A 23,331-nucleotide genomic window follows, 5' to 3' on the forward strand; every position below is an offset into this window, starting at 1 on the left:
CTCTCACTCTGGTCTCTATACAAAAGGCTGTGTGGTGAAGTACAACTCTGACACCTTCTTCACATTCATTGATGATTAATGACTGTTGGTGGATGAATCATAGGTGGTGATGAGTCACTTTACCAGAGAGAAACAGGACATCTGCTTGAGTAACGCCACACTAACAACCTCTCACTCAACATCAGCAAAACGACAGGGCTGACTGTTAACTTTAGGAAGGGGAAGGAGGCTGAATGTACATCAGTCTACAGAGGGGGACTGATGCCGGAGAGAGTCAGCAGCTTTAAATTCCTGGGCACTAACTATTCCGATGGCCTAGTTTAGTGATGCAATCGCCAGGGAGGTGTGCCAATGTCTTTATTTTCTTAGGAGGTTAAGGAGGTTCAGCTTGACACCAAACACTCTGATAAACTTCTATAGGTGCACTTTTGGAAGTATCCTGACTAGCTGCATCATGATCTGGTGGAGCAATTTGTATGCACAAGAACGTAAGAAGCTACAGAGAATAGTGGACTCTGCCCAGAGGGTACAAAAGCCTTAAGTCCCAAAGGTCCTAAAAGTCCCAAACCACCAGGTTCAACCAACAGCTACTTCCATTCAACCATTTAGTTCTTAAACAAACCAGTAAAATGTAAGTCACTACAGTTTAGGAACACCATGACCACTTTGCACTACAATGGACATTTTTTTTTGTTGCGATTGTTTTCTTTCTTGTAAAAGTTGCATGTAATTAATACTTCTCTTGTCAATGCTGCTTATAGATGCCATGTGCCTGTACATAGAAACATAGAAAATAGGTGCAGGAGTAGGCCATTTGGCCCTTCGAGCCTGCACCGCCATTCAGTATGATCGTGGCTGATCATCCAACTCAGAACCCTGTACCTGCTTTCTCTCCATACCTCTCATACTGCTGCTGCCACTAAGTTTTTCATTGTTTCTATAAACACATCGACTTGTGTGCATGATAGTAAAATGGACTTTGACTATCACTCCACCCTTTGGTAAATCAATTTTAATTAATTCTGTGATAAAAGCTTGTTTAGTTCCTGTGCTACAGTAGATGGCAGTATTTTCCAATCGCAAACAAGAGAAAATCAGCAGACGCTGGAAATCCAAGCAACATACACACACAACGCTAGAGGAACTGAGCAGGCCAGGCAGCACCTATGGAAAAAAGTACAGTTGACGTTTCAGGCCGAGACCCTTCGTCTATTCGTCTGATACGATGATTGTATTTTTTTTCCATAGATGCTGCCTGGCCTGCTGAGTTCCACCAACATTTAGTGTGTGTTGGCAGTATTTTCCATAAACCTTTCCATAAATTATTTCATAATTCAAAACATACAAGTTCTCTCTTGAAATTGTTATCGTCCCGGCTGCATAGCCAACACTTGATCAGATTTCTTAAGATAGATTTGGATATCCCTGTAATGTGGTGGCGTCAGGTGCACGGTAGTGTCTCAGTTAGTGTAATGCTTTACAGCACCAGTAACATCTCCAAAATTACACTGACAACCCTGTCAAGCTCTTTCATTAAATTTGAAGTTAACTCCTCTTTAGCTCTTATTCTAAGGAGAACAGAATGTTCATAATTTGCTTTTCTTCACTAATCAGTTACCTTAGAATTTGGAATGATTATCACCCTTATAACTTATTCTTATCCATCAGTCTACACACGGAGACAAACTGCAGTCCTGACCAAGAAAACAGACAACATAGCCCATGTTACATTACTGTGGTAAACCATGTATATAGGTTGTAATTGGGCTATCTGTCTGGACATGCCTGGACACGCCCCTCTGCTGACTGCTCCTGTGGCTCCTCCCACAGACCCCTGAATAAAGGTGATTGTGTCACTGCTCCTCCCACAGTCCAGGACAGACATACAGCATGGACGTGGATCCATTTTACTGTTAATAAAAGCCTTTCGGTATTTACTCTACTTCCAGTCTTTTGGAGTAATTGAAGGTGCATCAATTACCCTATCACCTATCACCTCCCAGCTTCTTTCTTCATCCTCCCTCTACTACCCACCCACCTTCCACCTCACTTGGCTTCACCTATTAGCTTGTCCACCTTCCTCTCCCCCCACCTTTTTATTCTGGCTTTTTCCTCCTTACTTTCCAGTTCTGATGAAGGATCTCAGCCCAAAATGCCAACTGTTTATCCCTCCCCTCATAATTTCTGCCCAGCCTGCTGAGTTCCTCCAACATTTTTTGTGTTGCTTTGGATTTCCAGCATCTGCAGAATCTCTTGTGTTTACTATTCATTTGTGTGGCTTTCAATATTTCCTTTTCTTTCTACTTCACTTCTGACATAACATTTTTAACTTTATATGGTTGGAGAACAGCTTTGTCAGTAGTGTACTGCATTTCGGTCCTTTGGTTAAGTGCCACAAAAACTTTAGTTCTGAGTGTCTTGATGCTTGCCCAACTTTAGGTACTGTAAATAACCATCATTAAGCATTAGTCCTGCTTAGCTTGAAATTGAAGCATGCAATTTGAAATTAGCAATTAATATCTATATTTCTGTATTTCCTTGTTTTTTTAAATGTATTATTCTCCAACCAATTGTAAGATTAATTAATTAAAGGCCCAGAAAGACCACATGCAGAAGACATATGATTATAAAATAGTGTTGAAATGAGGGACTAGTAATTGTAAATATGCAACAACAAAATTATAGTATCAAATGACGAAGTTGGTGCTCCTGGTGTGGCCTCCTGTGTATCAGTGAGACCCAGCATAGATTGGGAGATTGCTTCGCCAATCACCTACGCTCCGTCAGCCAGAAAAAGCAGGATCTCCCAGTGGCCACCCATTTTAATTCCATTTCTCATACCCATTCCAATATGCTCTTCCATGGCCTTCTCCATTGTCATGATGAGGCTATGCTTAGGTTGGAGGAACAACACCTCATATTCCGTTTGGGTCACCTTCAACCTGATGGCATGAACATCGATTTCTCAAACTTCCAGTAATGTCCCCCACACCCCCCTTCACCATTTCCCATTCCCTTTTCCCTCTCTCACCTGATCTCCTTGCTCGTCCATCGTTTCCCTCTGGTGCTCTTCCCCCCTGGTGCTCTTCCCCCCTTTTCTTTTTTCCATGGCTTTCTGTCCCTTTCACCAAGCAACTTCCCAGCTCTTTACTTCATCCCTCCCCCTTCAGGTTTCACCTATCACCTTTTGTTTCTCTCTCCCCTCCCCCCACCTTTTAAATCTACTCCTCAGCTTTCTTCTCCAGTCCTCCAGGGTTTCAGCCTGAAGTGTTGACTGTTTACTCTTTTCCATTGATGCTGCCAGGCCTGCTAAGTTCCTCCAGCAGTTTGTGCATGTTGCTCCCGTTGTTTCACTGTGCCTCAACCACAGATGCTTTTGTATTTTTAATACATTCCATCACAAAATGAGTGTTAGACCATAAGACCATAAGACATAGGAGCAGAATTAGGCCATCTGGCCCATTGAGTCTGCTCCACCATTCAATCATGGCTGATCCTTTATTCTCTCTCTTCTTTAACCCCAGTTTCTGGCCTTCTCCCCGTAACCTTTGCTGCTATGTCCAATCAAAAACCTATCAATCTCTGCCTTAAATACACCCAGCAACCACCCTCCACAGCTGTATGTAGCAACAAATTCCACAAATTCACCACTCTTCTGCTAAAGAAATTTCTCTGCATCTCTGTTTTGAAAGGGCATTCTTCTATCCTCAGGCTGTGCCCTCTTGTCCTAGACTCTCCCACCATGGGAAACATCCTTTCCACATCTACTTGTCTAGGCCTTTCAACATTCGAAAGGTTTCAATGAGATCCCCTCTCATCCTTCTGAATTCCAGTGAGTACAGACCCAGAGCCATCAAATGTTCCTCAAATGATAACCCTTTCATTCCTGGAATCATCCTTGTGAACCTCCTCTGGACCCTCTACAATGCCAGCACATCTTTTCTAAGATGAAGGGACCAAAACTGTTCACAGTACTCAGGGTGAGGCCTCACCAGTGTCTTATAAATTCTCAGCATCACATCCTTGCTCTTGTATTCTAGACCTCTTGAAATAAATGCTAACATGGCATTTGCCTTCCTCACCACCTACTCAACCTGCAAGTTAACCTTCAAGATGTTCTGCACTGGGACTCCCAAGCCCCTCTGCATCTCAGATTCCTGGAGTTTCTCCCCATTTAGAAAATAGTCCACACTTTTATTTCTACTACCAAAGTGCATGACCATGCATTTTCCAACATTGTATTTCATTTGCCACTTTTGCCCTTTCTCCTAATCTAAGTCCTGCAACTTACCTGTTTCCTCAACACTACCTGCCTCTCCACCAATCTTCATATCATCTGCAAATTTGGCAACAAAGCCATCTATTCCAATATCTAAATCATTGATATACAGCATAAAAGGAAGTGGTCCCAACACTGACCCCTACGGAACACCACTAGTCACTGGCAGCCAACCAGATAAGGATCCTTTTATTCCTGCTTGCTGCCTCCTACCAATCAGCCATTGCTTTAACCATGTTAGTAACTGTCCTGTAATACCATGGGGTCTTATCTTGGTAAGCAGCCTCATGTGTGGCACCTTGTCAAAGGTTTCTGAAAGTCCAAATATACAACATCCCCTGCATCCTCTTTATCTATCCTACATGTAATCACCTCAAAGAATTCCAACAGGTTCATCAGGCAGGACTTTCCCTGGAGGAAACCATGCTGACTTTGTACTACCTTGTCCTGTGTCACCAAGTACTCCATCACCTCATCCTTAACAATTAACTCTAACATCTTCCCAACCACTGAGGTCAGGCTAACTGGTCTACAATTTCCTTTCTGCTGCCTTCCTCCTTTCTTAAAGAGTGGAGTAACATTTGCAATTTTCCAGTCCTCTGGCACCATGCCAGAGTCCAATGATTTTTTAAAGATAATTTCTAATGCCACCACAATCTCTAATGCTACCTCTTTCAGAACCCTAGGGTGCAGTTCATCTGGTCTGGGTGACTTATAAATCTTTAGGTCTTTCAGTTTCTTGAGCACCTTCTCTCTTGTAACAGTAACTGCACCCACTTCTCTTCCTTCACACACTATAACATCAGACATACTGCTAGTGCCTTCCACAGAGAAGACTGATGAAAAATACTCATTTAATTCTACAGCCATCTCCTTGTCCCCTGTTATTATTTCTCCTGCCTCATTTTCTAGCGGTCCTGCATCCACTCTCATCTTTCTCTTTTATTTTTAACATACTTGAAAAAACTTTTACTATCCACTTTGATATTATTTGCTAGCTTGCTTCCATATTTCATCTTTTCCTTTGTAATGATTTTTTTAGTTGCTTCTATAGGTTTTTAAAAACTTCCCAATCCTCTATCTTCCCATTAATTTTTGCTTTGTTGTATGCCCTCTCTTTTACTTTTACAATAGCTTTGACTTCACTTGTCAGCTACAGTTGCCCTATTTTATCATTTGAATATTACTTCATTTTTGGAATACAGATGTCCTGCACCTTCCTCATTTTTCTCAGAAACTCATACCATTGCTGCTCTGCTGGCATCCCTGCCAGCAGCTCCTTCCATTCTACATTGGCCAACTCCTCTCTCATATCACTGTAATTTCCCTTACTCCACTGAAATACTGCTACATAATACTTTACTTTCTCCCTATCAGATTTCAAGTTGAACTCAATCATATTGTGATCACTGGTTCCTAAGGGTTCTTTTACCTTAAGCTCCCGAATCGCCTCTGGTTCATAACACCCATTCCAGTGTAGCTGATCCCCTAGTAGGCTTAACGACAAACTGCTCTAAAAAGCTACAAACTCACTCTCTTGCGATCCATTACCAACCAGATTTTCCCAATCGACCTGCATGTTAAAATCTCCCATGACTACCATAACATTGGCCTTTTGATTTGCCTTTTCTATTTCCTGTTGCAACCTGTGGTCCACCTCCCCGCTACTGTTGGGAGGCCTGTATTTAACTCCCATCAACGTCCTTTTTACAATACCTTTGACTTCCCTTCCCTCCAATATAACGTGTAACCTTGGACACTCAGCCCCCAACTATAACAATCCTTCCGCCACGATTCAGTGATGGCCTCAACATCATACCTGGTAATCTGTAACATTGCAACAAGGGTTGCTGCAACGCTGGTATTTATTACTCGTCCTGAATGCCTCTTGAGGAAGTGGTCGTTACCTGCCTTCCCAAACTGCTACAGAGTGAAATGATGGTAGTTTCACAGGCAATGCTCCTTATGTAGAGCAGAGCTGATTAGGTGACCTCAGAGACTGTGAAGAGCCTACACATTGTTCTGTACCATGTCATATGCAGTCATATGCATGGGTGAGTTATGCAAAAACTAATCACTTTTTTCCTCTAAAGCACATCATTGAAGCAGCCACCTGCAAGATTCAAATAATTTTGTAGTCATCATTACCTATACTACCTTAAAATTTCAGACTTTTTAATTAACTGAATTTAATTTTCCCTGTCATCATGGAAGGATTTGACTCCATCTTAGACCATAAGATATAGGAGCAGAAACAGGCCACTCGGCCCATTGAGTCTACTCTACCATTCAATCATGGGCTGATCCAATTCTCCCAGTCATCCCCACACCACTGCCTTCTTCCCATACCCTTTGATGCCCTAGTTAATCAAGAACTTATCTATCTCTGCCTCAAATGCACCCAATGACTTGGACTCCACAGCCACTCACGGCAACAAATTCCACAGATTTACCACCCTCTGACTAAAGTAAAATTTTTTTGCATCGCTGTTCTAAATGGACATCCTTCAATCCTGAAGTCGCGCCCTCTTGTCCTAGACTCCCCTACCATGGGAAATAACTTTGCCATATCTAATCTTTTCAGGCCTTTTAACATTTGGAATGTTTCTATGAGATCCCCCCTCATTCTCCTGAACTTCAGGGAATATAGCCCAAGAGCTGCCAGACGTTTCTCATACGGTAACCTGTTCCTTCCTGGAATCATTCTCGTGAATCTTCTCTGAACCCTCTCCAATGTCAGTATATCCTTTTTTAAAATAAGGAGCCCAAAACCACACACAATGCTCTCAAGTATGGCCTCACGAGTGTCTGATAGAGACTCAGCATCACATCCCTGCTCTTATATACCACACCTCTAGAAACGAATGCCAACATTGCATTCGCCTTCTTCACCACCGACTCACCCTGGAGGTTAACCTTTAAGGTATCCTGCACAAGGACTCCCAAGTCACCTTGCATCTCTGCATTTTGAAATCTCTCCCCATCTAAATAATAGTCTGCCCATTTATTTTTTTCATCAAAGTGCATGACCATACACTTTCCAACATTGTATTTCATTTGCCACTTCTTTGCCCATTCTCCTAAACTATCTAAGTCTCTGTGCAGGCTGTCTGTTTCCTCAACACTACCCTCTCCTCCACCTATCTCTGTATGATCAGCAAATTTAGCCACAAATCCATTAATCACATACTCCAAATCATTGACATACATTGTAAAAAGAAGTGGTCCCAACACCGACCCCTGTGGAACTCCACTGGTAACCAGCAGCCAACCAGAATAGGATCCCTTTATTCCCACTCTCTGTTTTCTGCCGATCAGCCAATGCTCCACCCATGCTAATAACTCCCCTGTAATTCCATGGGCTCTTATCTTGCTAAGCAGCCTCATGTACGGCACCTTGTCAAAGGCCTTCTGAAACTCTAGGTACAGCACATCTACTGCATCTCCTTTGTCTACCCTGCTTGAAATTTCCTCAAAAAATTGTAGTAGGTTTGTCAAGTAGGATTTTCCTTTCAGGAAATCATGCTGGCTTTGGCCTATCTTGTCATGTGCCTCCAGGTACTCCGTAATCTCATCCCTAACAATAGATTCCAACAACTTCCCAACCACTGATGTCAGGCTAACAGGTTTATAGTTCCTTTCTGCTACCTCCCACCCTTCTTAAATAGTGGAGTAACGTTTGAAATTTTCCAGTCATCTGGTACAATAATGCCAGAATCTATCAATTCTTGAAAGAACATTGTTAATGCCTCCGCAATCTCTCCAGTTACTTCCTTCAGAACCTGAGGGTGCATTCCATCAGGTCCAGGGGATTTATCCACCCTCAGACCATTAAGCTTCCTGAGCACCTTCTCAGTCGTAATTTTCACTGCACAAACTTCAGATTGTTGGCATAAATCTGAATTACTAGGTGGTAATCAAACCATGATGCTATGGTGACCAGACTATCTGGTGCTTTCTCTTCACTGACCCTGTTTTTTTGGAAAGATCACCAACTGAGTCTAAGTTAGGAAGAAATGCTCAATTCTCAACACACTGCTGCAGCTACCCATATTGTTTGGATTAGAAGCAGAAAATGCTAGAGGTACTCAACAAGCCAGAGAGGTTCTGTGGAGAGAAAAAAGACCTGAAATATGAATTCTGTTTCTCCTTCGACAGGTGCTGCCTGACTCTTTGGGTATCTTCAGCATTTGATGCTTTTCTGTATCTCATTCAGATCTTCTGCATCTGCCATTATTTTTTGAAGTTTTCTAGCATCTGCAAGTATCTTTTGTTTTTCAAAGTCCTTTGGTTTACCTTCTTTTTCCTTTTGGCTTTCTTGTGCTTTTTGGCATTTTGAAAGATGTTTATAAAAGTATCTGCATTCATTTGGGTTGAGACTTCAATTTTTAAATCCTGGAGTTTTGCTGGAAAGAAACCAAAAAAAAAATCACAAAACATTTCTGGAAAAAATGTGTTGGGTATTCTTAACTGTGAATTAATAAGTAAGGTGCAGGATTAGTCACAACTTCAAATAATGACGTTACTTTATAAATTCTCTGACAGGAAATGGTATGTTGTGGTCTGTAGGAATGTCGGGCATGTGGAACTTGCATGGAGCTCTGCAAACTCAAGTATTAACCACTGACAAATCCAATCTGCAGACACATTGCAGCAACATGAAGAGAGTGCCTCAGCCATTATAATTCAGTAATCACAGAGATGTGGTTATATGGCCCATCACCTGCGCGTTTGTCCTTTCAAAGAAAGATACATTCATTGTCACTCACTTGCCATTTCGCCATAGCTCTGTCATACACAGAATCGCAGAATAGTCACAACACAGAGAACGAAACCGTTCAGTCCGCTGACCCTATACTTGCTAAATGTTAAGTGCAAGGTAGCTAGTCCCACTCCCTGTCCTCTGCCCGTAGTCCTGCTCTTTTTTTCCCTTTTGGACACTTCCAGTTTTCAATTAAATCTGCAGGCACTGCTCATCTCATCCAGCAGTTCATTTCAGTCCCTGATCACCAACTAGATCAAACAGCTTTTCTCCATACCATGCTTAGTTCTTTAGTTTATCAGCTTCATTCGATGGTCCCTGGTTCTTGACGCCTCTGCTCCTGGGAACAATTTCTCTCTATCCACTTTGTCTATACCCTTCTGGATTATACTTAAGATTAGATCCTGCTTGAAAACTTCTCTCTTCCAGAAAGAACAACATCAGCTTTGCCAGTATATTCCCCGAAATAAAGTCCATCATTCCTGAAATCGTTTCAGTAAATGCCCTCTTCTCATTGTTACTGTCAGGAGGAGGTACAGAAGCCTGAAGGCACACACTCAGCGATTCAAGAACAGCTTCTTCCCCTCTGCCGTCTGATTTCTAAATGGACATTGAACCCATGAACACTACCTCAATCCTTTTTAATATTTTTGTTTTTTGTGTTGCTTATTTTAACTTAACTATTTAATATACATATATATAAAATTACGGTAATTCACTTTGTTTTTCTACACTTATCATGTATTGCATTGTACTGCCGCCGCTAAGCTAACAATTTTCATGACATATGCCAGTGATATTAAACCTGATTCTGATTCTGGTTCACCCTTAGTGAGGCTTTCACATTTAAAAATCATATTCAAATCCTCTCTGAAATAATTAATTGAAATAATCATTTTTTTAATGGGATATGATTGTTAGCTAGGCCTGGGTTTTTGTCTGTTTCCAATTTCACCTGATGGCTGGCTGGGCAATTTCAGAGGAAAGTAAAGAGCCAACTCATAAAACTATTAGACCATAAGACGTAGGAGTAGAATTAGGCCATTTGGCCCATCGAGTCTGCTCTGCCATTCAGTCATGGCTGATCCTTATTTTCTTTCCTCCTCAGCCCCACTCCCCAGCCTTCTCCCCGTAACCCTTGACGCCATGTCCAATCAAGAACCTATCAATCTCTGCCTTAAATACACCCAACGACCTGGCCTCCACATCAGCCTGTGGTAACTAATTCCACAAGTTCACCACCCTCTGGCTAAAGAAATTTCTCCATGTCTCTGTTTAGAATGGACGCCCCTCTAACCTGAGGCTGTGCCCTCTTGTTCTAGACTGTCCCACCATGGGAAAAATGCTTTCCATATCTACTGGTGGGTCAGTGGGGTATACGTATGCCAGACTTGGGTAAGATGACAAACTCTGACCTGACACAAACTTCTTTTCTCTTCTCACAGAAGTGGGCAGACCTACCAAGTATTTCCTGTATTTTCTGTTTTTATTTCAATGTCAAAGTCAAGTTTATTGTCATATGCACAAGTACACATATACACAAGTGCAAGGAAAACTTGCTGATGGAGCATCACAGGCTGGTAGTATCAAATCAAAACAGCATTCACAAGAAAAACATAAATTAAACACAACATTTTATGAGAAAGGACACAATTAGAGCAAAAATAGATGACCCTTTGATTTTGCTTTACAAAACAAAGTCCCTTAGTTTCAATTTGAAGCAACATTCAGATTTAGAGTATCTGCAGTTTTTTTCAACATTTTCATGCAAGGTGACATTTATCATGAAGGACATCTACTTCTACCAGAACAGGCTCTTCTGCCAGCATGTTTACCCCACCTGTGATGGACTCTGAAGTAATACTATAGGCCTGCACATTGTTAGTGTCTCTCTATTCCCTGACTCTTTAAGTCCCTGTATAAATTATTCTTAAACTTTGCTATCACATCTGCTTCCACCACCTCTCCTCTCAGGCACCTACCGGTCTCTGTGTCAACAAAAATTTACCTTGCTCACCTCAAACCCATGCCTTTTAGTATCTGACATTTGCAACCTGGAAAAAAGGCTGACTATCTACCCTATCTATAGTCTTCACATCTTATTTGAATCTTATTTAATTCAATCAGGTCTCCCCCAAATTCAAACATCCTAGTGAAAATAATCCAAATTTGTCTAAACTCTCATTTTAGCTAATAGTCTCCAATCCAAATCCAACCTCTCCTATAACTTCTATGTTCTAATCTCTTAGCTTTCCCTCCTCAAGGGGGCTGCAATCCTTTTCTCTACGCTGCTCATATAACATCCGTAACAATATGACGTGGTTCGTTATATGAATTTGATTGGAGTAGAGGCCAGTGACTAGTAGTGCACCATAAGGGGGTCACCAGCCCCCTTATGAATGATTCATCTTGCAGCGTCACTTGCACAGTTGGAGTTCCTATGAATGAACTCTTGTTTCTGTCTCTATTCGGAAGTCTCTCGTGGGTTCAGTCATCTATTAGTGCCCACCTTGACAGAAAGGGTCAGTTTTGGGTCCCCTTGTTATTAATTATTTATATAGTTGATGTGGATGTGAATGCACCAGCCTGATCAGTAGGTATGCAGATGGCACAGAATTAGGAGGTATTGTTGACATTGAAGGAAGTTATTGTAGATTACAGGGAGATTTTGTTCAGTGAGGGAAATCTGCATAGGAGTGGCAAATGGATTTCAATACGTTTAGGTGTGGGGTGCTGCATTTCAGAAAGTTAATCCAGCACAGGATTTATGCTATGAATAGTCGGCACTAGGGTGTGCAATAGAACAGGGTGGCCAAGGTGGACAAGTGCATAGTTTGTTGAACTAGGCAGGCAGGCAGCATGATGGAAAAGGTGTTTAGCATGCTGGCCTTCAACAGTCAGGGCAATGAGTACAGGAGCTGGGATATTTTGTTGCAGTGGTACATGTCATTGGTGAGGTCGGACTTGGAGTACTGTGTACAGTTTTGGTCACCCTGTTATAAGAAGGACTGGAAAGAGTGCAGGAAAGATTATTGAGGCCGTTGCCAGGATCAGAGGGCCTGCATTATATGGAGAGGTTGACCAGGTCTTCATTTCTTGGAATGTAGGAGAATGAGGGGCGATCTTACAGAACTATTTACAACGATGAAAGCATATGTAAAGTGAATAGTAAGGGTCTTTTCTCCAGGTTAATGGAGTCCAAACCTAGGGGGCATAGGTTTAGGGTGAAAGGAAAGATATTTAAAAAAGACTTGAGTGGCAACTTTATCACGCAGAAGATGGTGAGTATATGGACTGAGCACAAGAAATTCGGCTAACTGGGGGGAGGGCACCATGGTTGGCAAGGATTGTTGGGCTGAATGGCCTGTATCTGTGCTGCATTCCTCTGTGACTCGAATATTAACCCATTTTATTTTTTTTATAAAGTTATATAAAACTTCAATCCAAATTTATTTCCTCCAGAGCTGTATAAAAGTAGGGCTGGATCCATAGAGCAGGTGAATTTACCAGTTTGCACATGGGCCCCGAGGAGCAGGAAGACTTCTTTCCACTGATGCAATTTGACCTCCAAAGTTACTCATAGTTTTCCCCAACTTGCTGTCTGTCGCTATCATGTGCCTCCTTATTTCCTTGTTTATTATTCCTTCCCTTCCAAGCCCTACAGTCTCCCTTCATTAATGACAGACTTATTCCCAAAACTCTGTCAGCCTCCAACTTCATACTCTCACTTACAATGACTGTGATCCTTCTCCTGTTGACATCAGGAACCTGCTCCAGATTAGGCAGCAGAGACAGGATTCAATTACTACATTTAGGAGGCATATAGAGGTCAATTAAAGAGGAAAGCAGAGAAGGAATTGGACCTAATGTTGGCAAAAGGGATTAATGTTGATTGGCAAGAAGATCAGCATGGGTGTGGTGGGCCAATTGGTTTGCATCTGTGGTGTACATCTCGGTGACTCCCTATTCTTTTCACATCGGGTTTATCCTGTGACAGGTAGCACGATTATAAGCAATGAGGCTCGTTCCTGGTACCAAAGTATTCAGGCAGCCTGTACCTTCGGCACCCTCAGCCAAGGTTACCTCTGCATCCCACACCCTAATGTCCCAAAGAAAACCTCCTTTGCTACGAGACCATAAGACCACAAGACATAGGAGCTGAAACAGGCCACTTGACCCATTGGGTCTGCTCCACCATTCGAACACAGCAGATTATTATCTCACTCAATCCCATTCTCCTGCCTTCTCCCTGTAACCTTTGACACCCTTACTAATCAAGAACCTATCATCCTCAGCTGTAAATATACCCAATGGCTTGGCTTCCACAGCTGTCTGTGGTAATGAATTTCACAGATTCACCACCCTCTGGCTCAAGAAATACCTCCTCATCTCTGTTCTAAAGGCATGTCCTAGTATTCTGAGGTTGTGTCCTCTAGTCTTGTGGTGAACTACATATACCTGTCTGGACTGCTCCTGTGGCTCCTCCCACAGACCCCTGTATAAAGGCGATTGAGGCCTGAGCCTGGCCTCATTCTCCAGGATGTAGTGTTGTTCATTCTTCCAGTCAATAAAAGCCGATATCTCGCTTCTTACGTCTCAGAGTGAGTTATTGATGGTGCATCAAGTCTGAGATTCCCCCACTACAGGAAACATCCCTTCTATGTCCACTCTATCTCAGCCTTTCAATATTCAATAGGTTTCAGTGAGATTCCCCCTCATTCCTCTTAACTCCAGGGAGCACAGGCCTAGAGACACCAGACATTCCTCATATGTTAACACTTTCATTCCCGTAATCATTCTCATGAACCGCCTCTGGAAGTACATAAACGTATATGTAAAAAATAGTCCAACATGCAGATAATTTGATTAGGCACCAAATTAAATTTTGGAAGTACCTTCTTTCCTTTCCCTTAAGGCATCGAGTATCTGTTTCCCACACAGCTCACCCAAGGAGTTACCGTCTAAATGCAGTTCTGTCAAATGGTCTGAAAACTTTATCAATCTGTATGAAAATATGGCAAAGAAGAAAAAGAAATGCCGGATATCTAAATATTACAGGAAAAAAGGACGTGATAAATACAGGTCTTTAACGTGATAGGTGCAGCAACGAACACTCATTTCTACTTCATTGCCGCAATATTTTACGAACTGTTACCAAAAGCACCTGAGGTGATAATGTCACAGTGGGAGACACTGTGCGTGGGTTAGCCTAATGCTTTACAGTGCCAGCAATCAGCAATGGGGATTTGATTCCCACAGCTGTACGTAAGGAGTTTGTATGTTCTCCCTATGACCCCATGAGCATTCCCCGGGTGCTCCAGTTCCCTGCCACATTCGAAGTTCAAAGTAAACTTATTATTAAAGTACATACATGTCACCACATGCAACCCTGAAATTCATTTTCTTGAGAGCATACTCAGTAAAGCCAATAACCGTATTAGAATCAATGAAAGACTGCACCCAACAGGGCAGACAAACAGTGGGTAAAAGAAAACTAACTTTGCAAATACAAAAAAAAAGCAACAAATATGGAGAACAGGAGATGAAGAATCCTTGAAAGTGAGTCCACAGGTTGTAGGAACAAGTTAGTGATGGGGCACATGAAATTGACTGAAATTATACCCTTTGGTTCAAGATGGTTGAGGGGTAATAACTTCCTGAACCTGGTGGTATAAGTGCTGAGGATCCTGTACCTTACTCCTGATGGCAGAAGCGAGAAGAGAGCATGGCCTGGGTGGTGGTGGTGGTCCCTGATGATGGATGCTGCTTTCCTGCAACAGCGTTTCATATAGATGTGTTCAATCATTGGCACTGGGCCGTATCCACTACTTTTTGAAGGATTTTCCATTCAAGGGCATTGGTGTTCCCATACCAGGCTGCGATGCAGCCAGTCAATATTCTCTCCGCCACACATCTATAGAGGTATGGGTTAGGGTTAATAAGTTGTGACCATTCTATACTGGTGCTGGAAGCAGGGCAACACTTGCGGGCATCCCCGAGCACAAACGATGCATTTCACTGCATGTTTCAATGCTTTGGTGTACATGCGACAAATAAATCTAATCTTTAGATTTTAGTTAGGAAATCAGACATCTGGTGCTGGGTGAGCAGTTAGAGCATTTAATCAATTAAATGGAAGGATTACAAAATTAATACTGCAAGAACTGAGAAGCAAATAAATGTCAAATCCACAAAGTAGGACGTAAAGAATGATATTTAAAAACATACTCATCAAATGGAATGCAAACAATGCTGGTTATGGCTCACCCTGAGCTGCTTGAGGAAGTATTGTGAGACACTTCTTTGAGCCTCCAGTGTCTATCTGGTAAGATAACCTCCACAGAAGTGATGACAAAGGAAATTGCTATTTTGAATTAAGGGATTGTTAAAAAGGAAGAAAGGAGAAAAGTTCATGAGAGATTTTTTAATAATATTTAAAAAAAGACAATAATTAAAATCCATGGGATGAAGATTGCAAAATGGTTAGTTTTTACTGTCAGAATGGTTAATCGGCAGGAATTAACATTTATCTGATTGCTAAAAGGCTCTATGTTAGATAATCCAGATTTAATTCAACACACATGGACTTTATTTAACCACAAGACAGACTCATTGGCTCTCCCAAAATTTAAAATAAAAAATCATTTTCTTTACATCTGCAACACCCTGGGAAAGGTTTCACTGCTGATGTAAGGGTTTTTCTGTAGCAGCAGTGGTTGGGCTCTGGCTGGAGATAACGGGGGCGTTGGAATGTGCCCCGACCAATGAAGGGAGTGTTTTTCTCTGGTGTGCCTGAGGATAAGGTGATCTGGGTCTTTTGTTCAGCGAGAGATGAAGAGAGAAAATGCCAGGAAGGAGAGGTCATAGACAGCATGCCAGAGTGGACCGACAGTGGGGCCGGGAACAGAAAAAGCCCGTGGAAATCGAGGGAAACTGTGAGCTCCAATGAGCACATTAAACTGTTTCATTAAAATGGGCCTTTTTCTTTTTGATTTTCTTTACTAACCCTTTAGTCAAATTATGAATTAAAGAGCTAAATTGTTTAATTGCATGTGGTGTACTTTCTGTTATGTCGTGGTACTGATTTGTAACAGGGGAACAGATGTTACAGCATCCAGACAAACAAGAGGTTTTGCACGTCAGATTTCACACGTTTGGCGCCATGCCAGAGACAGTCTTCCCCAGACTAATCCCTAGACACGTCCTGTGGATTTGACATTGAAAGTCTGCATCCTAAAGTATTTGCTTCTCAGCTCCTGCAGTACCAATTATATAATCCTTCCTTTTAATAAGATGAAGAGGAGCAAAATTGTCTGGTTTCCCTCTGAAAGAACCAACTTACTGTGTTGAGGTTAGCTGCATCTAGCATGCAACACAGTTATTGCACACTGTTAAATATGTTTTGACGGTGATTCAGACATTAGAGTATTTGAGGTCACTGCACGTTTTACATAACACTAAACATTATTTATTATTTTGATGTTAAATTATGCAATATTACCAGTTTAATCTAAACACAGTGAATGAAATAAACATTTCTGTCTTCAATAAGGCAGGATATTGCTTTGCTACATCCAGCTCAACATCAGTTTATGATAAACCTTTGCATTTGATAAGAGAGTAAAAGAGGGGACTGTTGGCCAGTGAGCCTAAAAATAGGAGAAAACAACTTGAAGAAAGAGAATTAAAAGCCAGTTAGTCTCTGTAGAGGGGCAATAAAGGTGCAGCTGGTAGACCAGCATCTCCCTCGTTCCAACCATCCAAGTTTAATCCTGACCCCTGGTAATGTCAGTGTGCAGTTCTTGTCTTTTCTGTGTGACTGTATGAATTTCCTCTGGAATTGGAACTGGTTCATTATTGTTACAAGAACAAATTCTCTTGCATAGCTTTCATACAGATCAATTCATTACACAGTGCATTGAGGTAGTACAAGGTAAAACAATAATAAATAGAATAAAGCTTAACAGGAAAAGAAAACAAACAAGAGAAAATCTGCAGCTGCTGGAGATCCAAGCAACACACATAAAGTGCTGAAGGAACTCAGCAGGCCAGGCAGCATTTATGAAAAAAAAAGTTGACGTTTTGGGCAAAAACCCTTCAGCAGGACTGGAGAATAACAGCTGAGGAGTGTATTTGAAAGGTGGGGGCAGGGGAGAGAGAAACACCAGGTGATAGGTGAAACTTAAAGGGCCAGAGATAAAGCAAAGAGCAAGGAAGTTGATTGGTGAAAGAGACAGAAGCCATGGAAGAAAAAATAGGGGCGGGGGAGGGGAGCACCAGAGGGAGAAGATGGGTGGGCAAGGAGATAACATGAGAAAGGAACAAGGGGATGGGAAATGGTGAAGGGGGATAGGGGGTTTGGGAGGCTTTACTGGAAGTTTGAGAAATCGATGTTCATGCTATCAGGTTGGAGGCTACCCAAATGGAATATAAGGTGTTGTTCCTCCAACCGAAGTGTGGCCTCATCACAACAGTGAGTGAAGCAATGGATGGATATATCAGAATGGGAGTGGGAAGTGGAATTGAAATAGGTGGCCACTGGGAGATCCCACCTGTTCTGGTGGACGGAGTGTAGATGCTCAGCAAAGCTACAGGGAAAACATTGTGAAAATAGGCAATAAAATGCAGGATCACAATGATGTAGGTTCAGGTCAAGAGTCCATCTTATTGCACTAGGAAACCATTCAATAGTCTTGAAAGAGTGGGACAGGACCTGTCCTTGACATTGGTGGTGTGTGGTTTCAGGCTGTTGCATCTTCTGCTGAGTGGGAGAACACCCAGGGTGATTACGCTGGCTGCTTTACTGAGGCTGTGAGAGGCATAGACAGGAAGGGAGGCTGGTTTCTGCGATGTGCTGTGCTGTGCGTACAACTCCGTGTAATCTCCTGCAGTCACGAGCAGAGCAGTTGTCATATTAAGCTGTGATGTGTACAGACAGGATGCACCAATAAAAATTGGTAAGGGTTGATGGGGACGTGCCAACTTTATTTACTCATGAACTTATTACTTTTATAACCAAGATCACGATCATGCCTTACGCAGGTACAGCATATCAAAGATGTAAAAGGAGAACAGAATGCAGACTACAGTGTGACACACACAAAATGCTGGCAGAACACAGCAAATCAGGCAGCATCTATAGATGAAGAGGCTTGTTCCAAAACACTGACTGCTTAGATGCTGCCTGACCTACTGACCTCCTCCAGGATTTTGTGTGTGATTCTCAAGATTTCCAGCAACTGCAGAATCTTGTGTTGCAGACTATAATGTAGCAGCTTCACAGAAACTGCAGTGCTGGGACACAAATAGTGTGTGAGGACCAGGACGAGTAAGATTGGAAGATCAGGGGTTAAATCTTATGATATTGGCGGTCTGTTTCAGAGTCTGATTACAGCAGGATAGAGGCTGGTGGTGTGGTCTTTCATTATCTACCACCTGACTGGAGAGGGGAGGAGAGAAAATGACTTGGATGGGACAGGTCCTCGATTACATTGGCTACTTTTCCAAGGAAAGAGGAAATGTAGATGGAGCCAGTGGAGGGAAGGGTGTTTTGCATGGGTAGACTGGCTACCCATTGTAAATTGCTGCTTGTCTCTCGGGAGTGGTAACTGGGGATGTTATTGAGAATGTGGGGCAAACAAAATGGAATTAATGTGGGTGGGTGCTTGATAGTTAGCAAGGAATTAATTGCCTGAAGTGCTGTTCCCGTGAACAAACTAAGCTTAAAGTTGAAACTAGAGACTAGCTAGTTAAAAAATAAGGAGCTACAGACTATTTGGTCTGTAAATATGAAAATGCAGGCCAGTAGGTCTTAAAGGGAGAAAAGGAACAGCTAACTAGCCTGTAAGTAGGGAACTACAGTCGAGCAGATCTGAAGGTAGGGTATCAAAACCAATTCATCTATGTATAACCAACTAACATGAAAAGTAGTATTCGCAGGGCAATTATTGTGTAAGTGGGCAACTACAGGCCAATTAATCTGCAATAGGAAACCAAGTTAGCCTGTAAGTAGATCGCCACAGGCAGTAGAACTGAAACTAAGGTATCACAGGTGATTTAGCTGAAAAAATAGGAAATAGATTACAGTAGATCTGAAACACAGACTAAATAGTGTGAAAATAATTTTTATCTTCATTTGAGACCATTTGATATGCATAAATAAGATCAACATTTTGAGGGATAAATATTGGATATAGTAAACATTATGACATACAGTTAAAATGGTAAATACTTCCACATATATATATCTATGTTCAGACAAGATGCAAGTCTCACTTAAAGATACTTACTGGCATAACGTTTCAGCAAATGTCATTGCACCTATTTTGCCTTCGTTCCCTCTTCCATCTATGCCATTATCTGCGAGGTGTAATTTAGATAACCAGGGGCCAATCTGTGGGAGCTCCTTCTTTTTCTTCCCTTCAAACATTGGGGATAAACACACCAAAGATGGGCATTATCATCCATGCATCTTTAATATTATAGACTGTATCCAATGCCTGAGAAAACATACCAGGCATTGTGCTATCCTTGAATGAAGTCTCTAGGATAATGGATTTCCATATATTGATGAAATACACCAGACAAACCTCAAGGACATGCAGACACTGCAAGGATTACAGAAAATTATAGGGGAGATGTAAGAGGTCAGTTTTTCCTCACACAGAGAGTGGTGGTTGTGTGGAACGCCCTGTTAAGGTGATGATAAAGGGAGATACATTAGGGACCTTTATGAAACTCTTAGACGGGCACAAGGATGATAGAACAATGGAGAGTTATGTAGGAGGGAAGGGTTATATTGACATTAGAAAAGGTTAAAATGTTGGCACAACACTGTGGGCTGAAACCTACTGTGCTGTAGTGTTCTATGCTCTGTATTGGACCTTCATAGGAAGTGGCTTTAAGTAAAGAAGAAAGGATGTCTTCCCACAGTGATACAGAGCCTTGGTGAGACCTCAGGAGGACTATTGTGTGCATTCTTTTGGTTTCCTCACCTAAGGAAGGATATATACATGCCTTAGAAGCAGTGCAGCAAAGGTTCCCAGACTGATGGCAGATCTATCCGACAAGGAAAGGGTAGGCCATCTATGGATGTTGTACTTTGAGATTAGAGGAATAAGAGGAAATCTTTTGAAACATATAAAATGCTGACAGAGCTAGACAGACTGGATTCAAGGAGGAATTTTTTCCTGGCTGGGAGTTTAAATCAAAGGAACACATTCTCAGGACACAGGACGGGGATGAGGGGAAATTAGTTCATTCAGAAGGCTGTAAAACTGAGAAGTTCTCTACAACTGAATGCCCCTGAATATATTAATGAAGCTCTATTGATTTCTGTAGATAGATATAGATTTCTGGACAGATAAGTTATCAAAGGTAGGGTAAGGGGAGTTTGCAGGAATCTGAACACAAGGCATTCAGCAGATGCTGGAAATCCAGAGCAGAACACCCCAAATGCTGGAGGAACTCAGCTAGTCAGGCAGCATCCATGGAGAGGAATAAACAGTCGACTTTACAGGCTGAGACCCTTCATCAGGACTGGAAAGGAAGTGGGAAGAAGTCAGAATAGGGTGTTGGGGAGGGAAAGGAGTACAAGCTGGCATGTGATAGGTGGAAGAGGTAAAGGGCTGAAGATGAAGGAATCTGATAGGAGAGGAGAGTAGACGATGAGGGAAAGGGGAGGAAGAGGGGCACCAGTAGGAGGGGTTGGGCTAGTGAGGAAGAGGGTGAGGAGGGGAGCCAGAATGAGGAGAGAAAAGAGGAGAAATTACTGGAAGTTAGAGAAATTCATGCTTTCAGTTTGGAAAATGAGTTGTTGCTTGTAGGAGAGTGGACCGTGGGTGAAAGAGTAAGAGGAGAGGCACCAGAGGGAAGTAATGGGCAGCTGAGCAGAAAAGAAGGGGTAAGAGGGAATTTGGTATTGAGATGGAAGATCAGCCTTGAATATGTTTAATGATGGAGCAGAACAGTGACCAAATGACCCACCCTTGCTCTTTCTGGCCAAGTACTTTTGATTGATTACTGTAATTTTTGCATGGACATTTTATACTCTTGCAGTTTTACAGCTTGGTTCTGTGGCTCCCATTGTATTCTTGTTGCAATATGCTACAAAGAACAGCTTTCATAATATCTCATTTAACACAAGAATTACATCTTAAAAATTTAATTTTCAAAGCGAAAGCATTTTTAATGATCTATAACATGATATTGCGATTGTAGAATTTGCCTTTCCCTGCATTCTTTCACCAATGAGTGCCCACTAGCATCGTTGATGAGTTGCAACTGTTTGAATTTAATTTGCACATCTGCTATTTCAACAGTTCTTTCCAACCCCAAGGTTTGTGGTCTTTTCAATCATTGTTGTCGTTTTCAAAGTATTAAGAAACAGTAAGGAATCAACTCTTTTAAAATTTATTTCCCAATTTCCTAACCCTGGTATGCTTTGGAATTAGTAATGATTTTGTTGTTGCTATCATGTTAAACAATGGGGGAGATCTATTCATTCAAACATCTTCACGACCACCTTCCCCTCAAAGTACGCCATCTCCTTTACCCAAATAAACATAGCTCCCCCGGGACTAAATTACAAATTGTTTCAACTTGGATTACACACAGTGTGCTTTTCCCTTACATTAAGGTTTATCCACAAATGATTGGCTAATCCAGAAACCATGAGTTAGGAAAGTATCTGTACCTGTGACATGGGTGGATGTATGTGTTGTATTCTGCTCCTGAATTCCAGTTCCAATTAAGCCTCGGAAGCAGAGTACAATATGCAATCTTTCCTATACTGTGCCTGAACTCTCAATGTTGAGAAGAATTTTTCACCCCCATGTTTCTTCAGATTGTTACCCCTGGACTGATGTTTCAAAATATAAAATCTGCCAAGCAGTTTTAATAAGAGACGATTTGGTTGCTTGGTTGGCAGTGACAAAAGTATAGAGTTTCTAGCCAGTGGAGAAACAATACGTCTGTAGCATTAAACACAAAAAACAAGGCACCTCATGAGGAAGTGGTTAGCCAGACCATTCCAACAGCTGCATACCAATTAATGTGGTCACTTGCTGGAAATAGTCATCAAGTTAGAGCAACACACACAAAATGCTGGAGGAACTTAGGAGGTCAGGTAGCATCTAGGGAAATGAAAAACAAAATCCCAGTTGAAGTTTGGAGTGGAGGCTATTCTTCAGGACAGGAAAGGAAGAGGGAAGGTGCCAGAATAAAAAAGGGTGGGGGTAGGTGAAGGAGGACTAGCTAGAAGGTGATAGGTGAAGCCAGGTGAGTGGGAAAGGAAAAGGGGTGGAGAGGAATGAATCTAATTGGAGAGGTAACCATAGGAGAAAGAAAAGAAGGAGAGGCACCAGGAGGAGGCTGGTGAGGAGAAGAGGTGAGAGGCCAGAGTGGGGAATAGAAGAAGGAATGGGGAGAGAATAAAAATATTATCAGAAGGATAAATCGATGTTCATGACATCAAGTTTGGAGACTACCGAGATGGAATATGAGGTGTTGCTCCTCCAGCCTGAGAGTAGCCTCATTGTGGCAGAAGAGGAGGCCATCGATGGACATGTTGGAATGGGGATGGGGTTAGGAATTAAAATGGCTGGACAATGGCAAATTCTGCTTTTTGTTGATGGAGCAGAAGTACTTGACAAAGCCATCCCTCCATCCACGTCAGGTTCTCATTTATGTAGACAGCACTTTATACAGTAGACGACCCCAACAGATTCACGGGTGAAGCATTGCCTCACCTGAAAGGACTGTTTGGGGCTCTGAATGGAGGTGAGGGAGGAGGTGAATGGGCAGGTGTAGCATTTCTGACACTTCAGGGATACGTACCAGGAGGGAGAATAGTAAGGAGGGTGTGAGCCCTGTGGGAAGTGGAGGAGAGATAAGGATGTATTTGGTAGTAGGATTCCACTGAAGATGGCAGAGGTTGTGGAGAATGATGTGTTGAATGTGGAGGCTCAGGTAGTGGTAGGAGAAGACGACAGGAACTCTATACCGGATAATGCAGCAGGAAGATGGGGTGAGAGCAGTTATCCAGGAAATGGAGCAGATGCAGGTGAGCATGCTGGAGGAAGTGAAATCCTGTTCTTTGAAGAAAGACATCTCTGATGTCCTGGAAAGGAAAGCCCCACCCTGGGAAAAAATGTGGCATAGATGAGGGAAATGTGAAAAGGAGTAACATTTTTACAAGAGATGGGATAGGAAGAGGTATAGTCAAGATAGCCATGGGAATCAGTAGGTTTATAAAAGATGTCAGTAGACAGTTTATCTCCAAAGATGGAGA

At 42.1% G+C, this 23,331-nt stretch overlaps 1 protein-coding gene across 1 annotated transcript in view; it reads right to left on the minus strand.

Annotated features, from left to right (window-relative positions):
* LOC140724424 (uncharacterized) overlaps positions 1-23,331 on the minus strand; it is a 145,168-nt gene that overhangs the window by 8,093 nt on the left and 113,744 nt on the right. Inside the window, exons 8-10 of the mRNA XM_073038875.1 lie at positions 19,331-19,460; positions 13,937-14,043; positions 8,576-8,685 (exon numbers count right to left, since the gene is read on the minus strand). Of these exons, the coding sequence (XP_072894976.1) occupies positions 8,576-8,685; positions 13,937-14,043; positions 19,331-19,460 (347 nt within the window). The remainder of the gene's footprint in view (positions 1-8,575; positions 8,686-13,936; positions 14,044-19,330; positions 19,461-23,331) is intronic.

This window comes from Hemitrygon akajei, chromosome 3, assembly GCF_048418815.1.
Source record: "Hemitrygon akajei chromosome 3, sHemAka1.3, whole genome shotgun sequence".
NCBI classification, from domain to species: Eukaryota; Metazoa; Chordata; class Chondrichthyes; order Myliobatiformes; family Dasyatidae; genus Hemitrygon; species Hemitrygon akajei.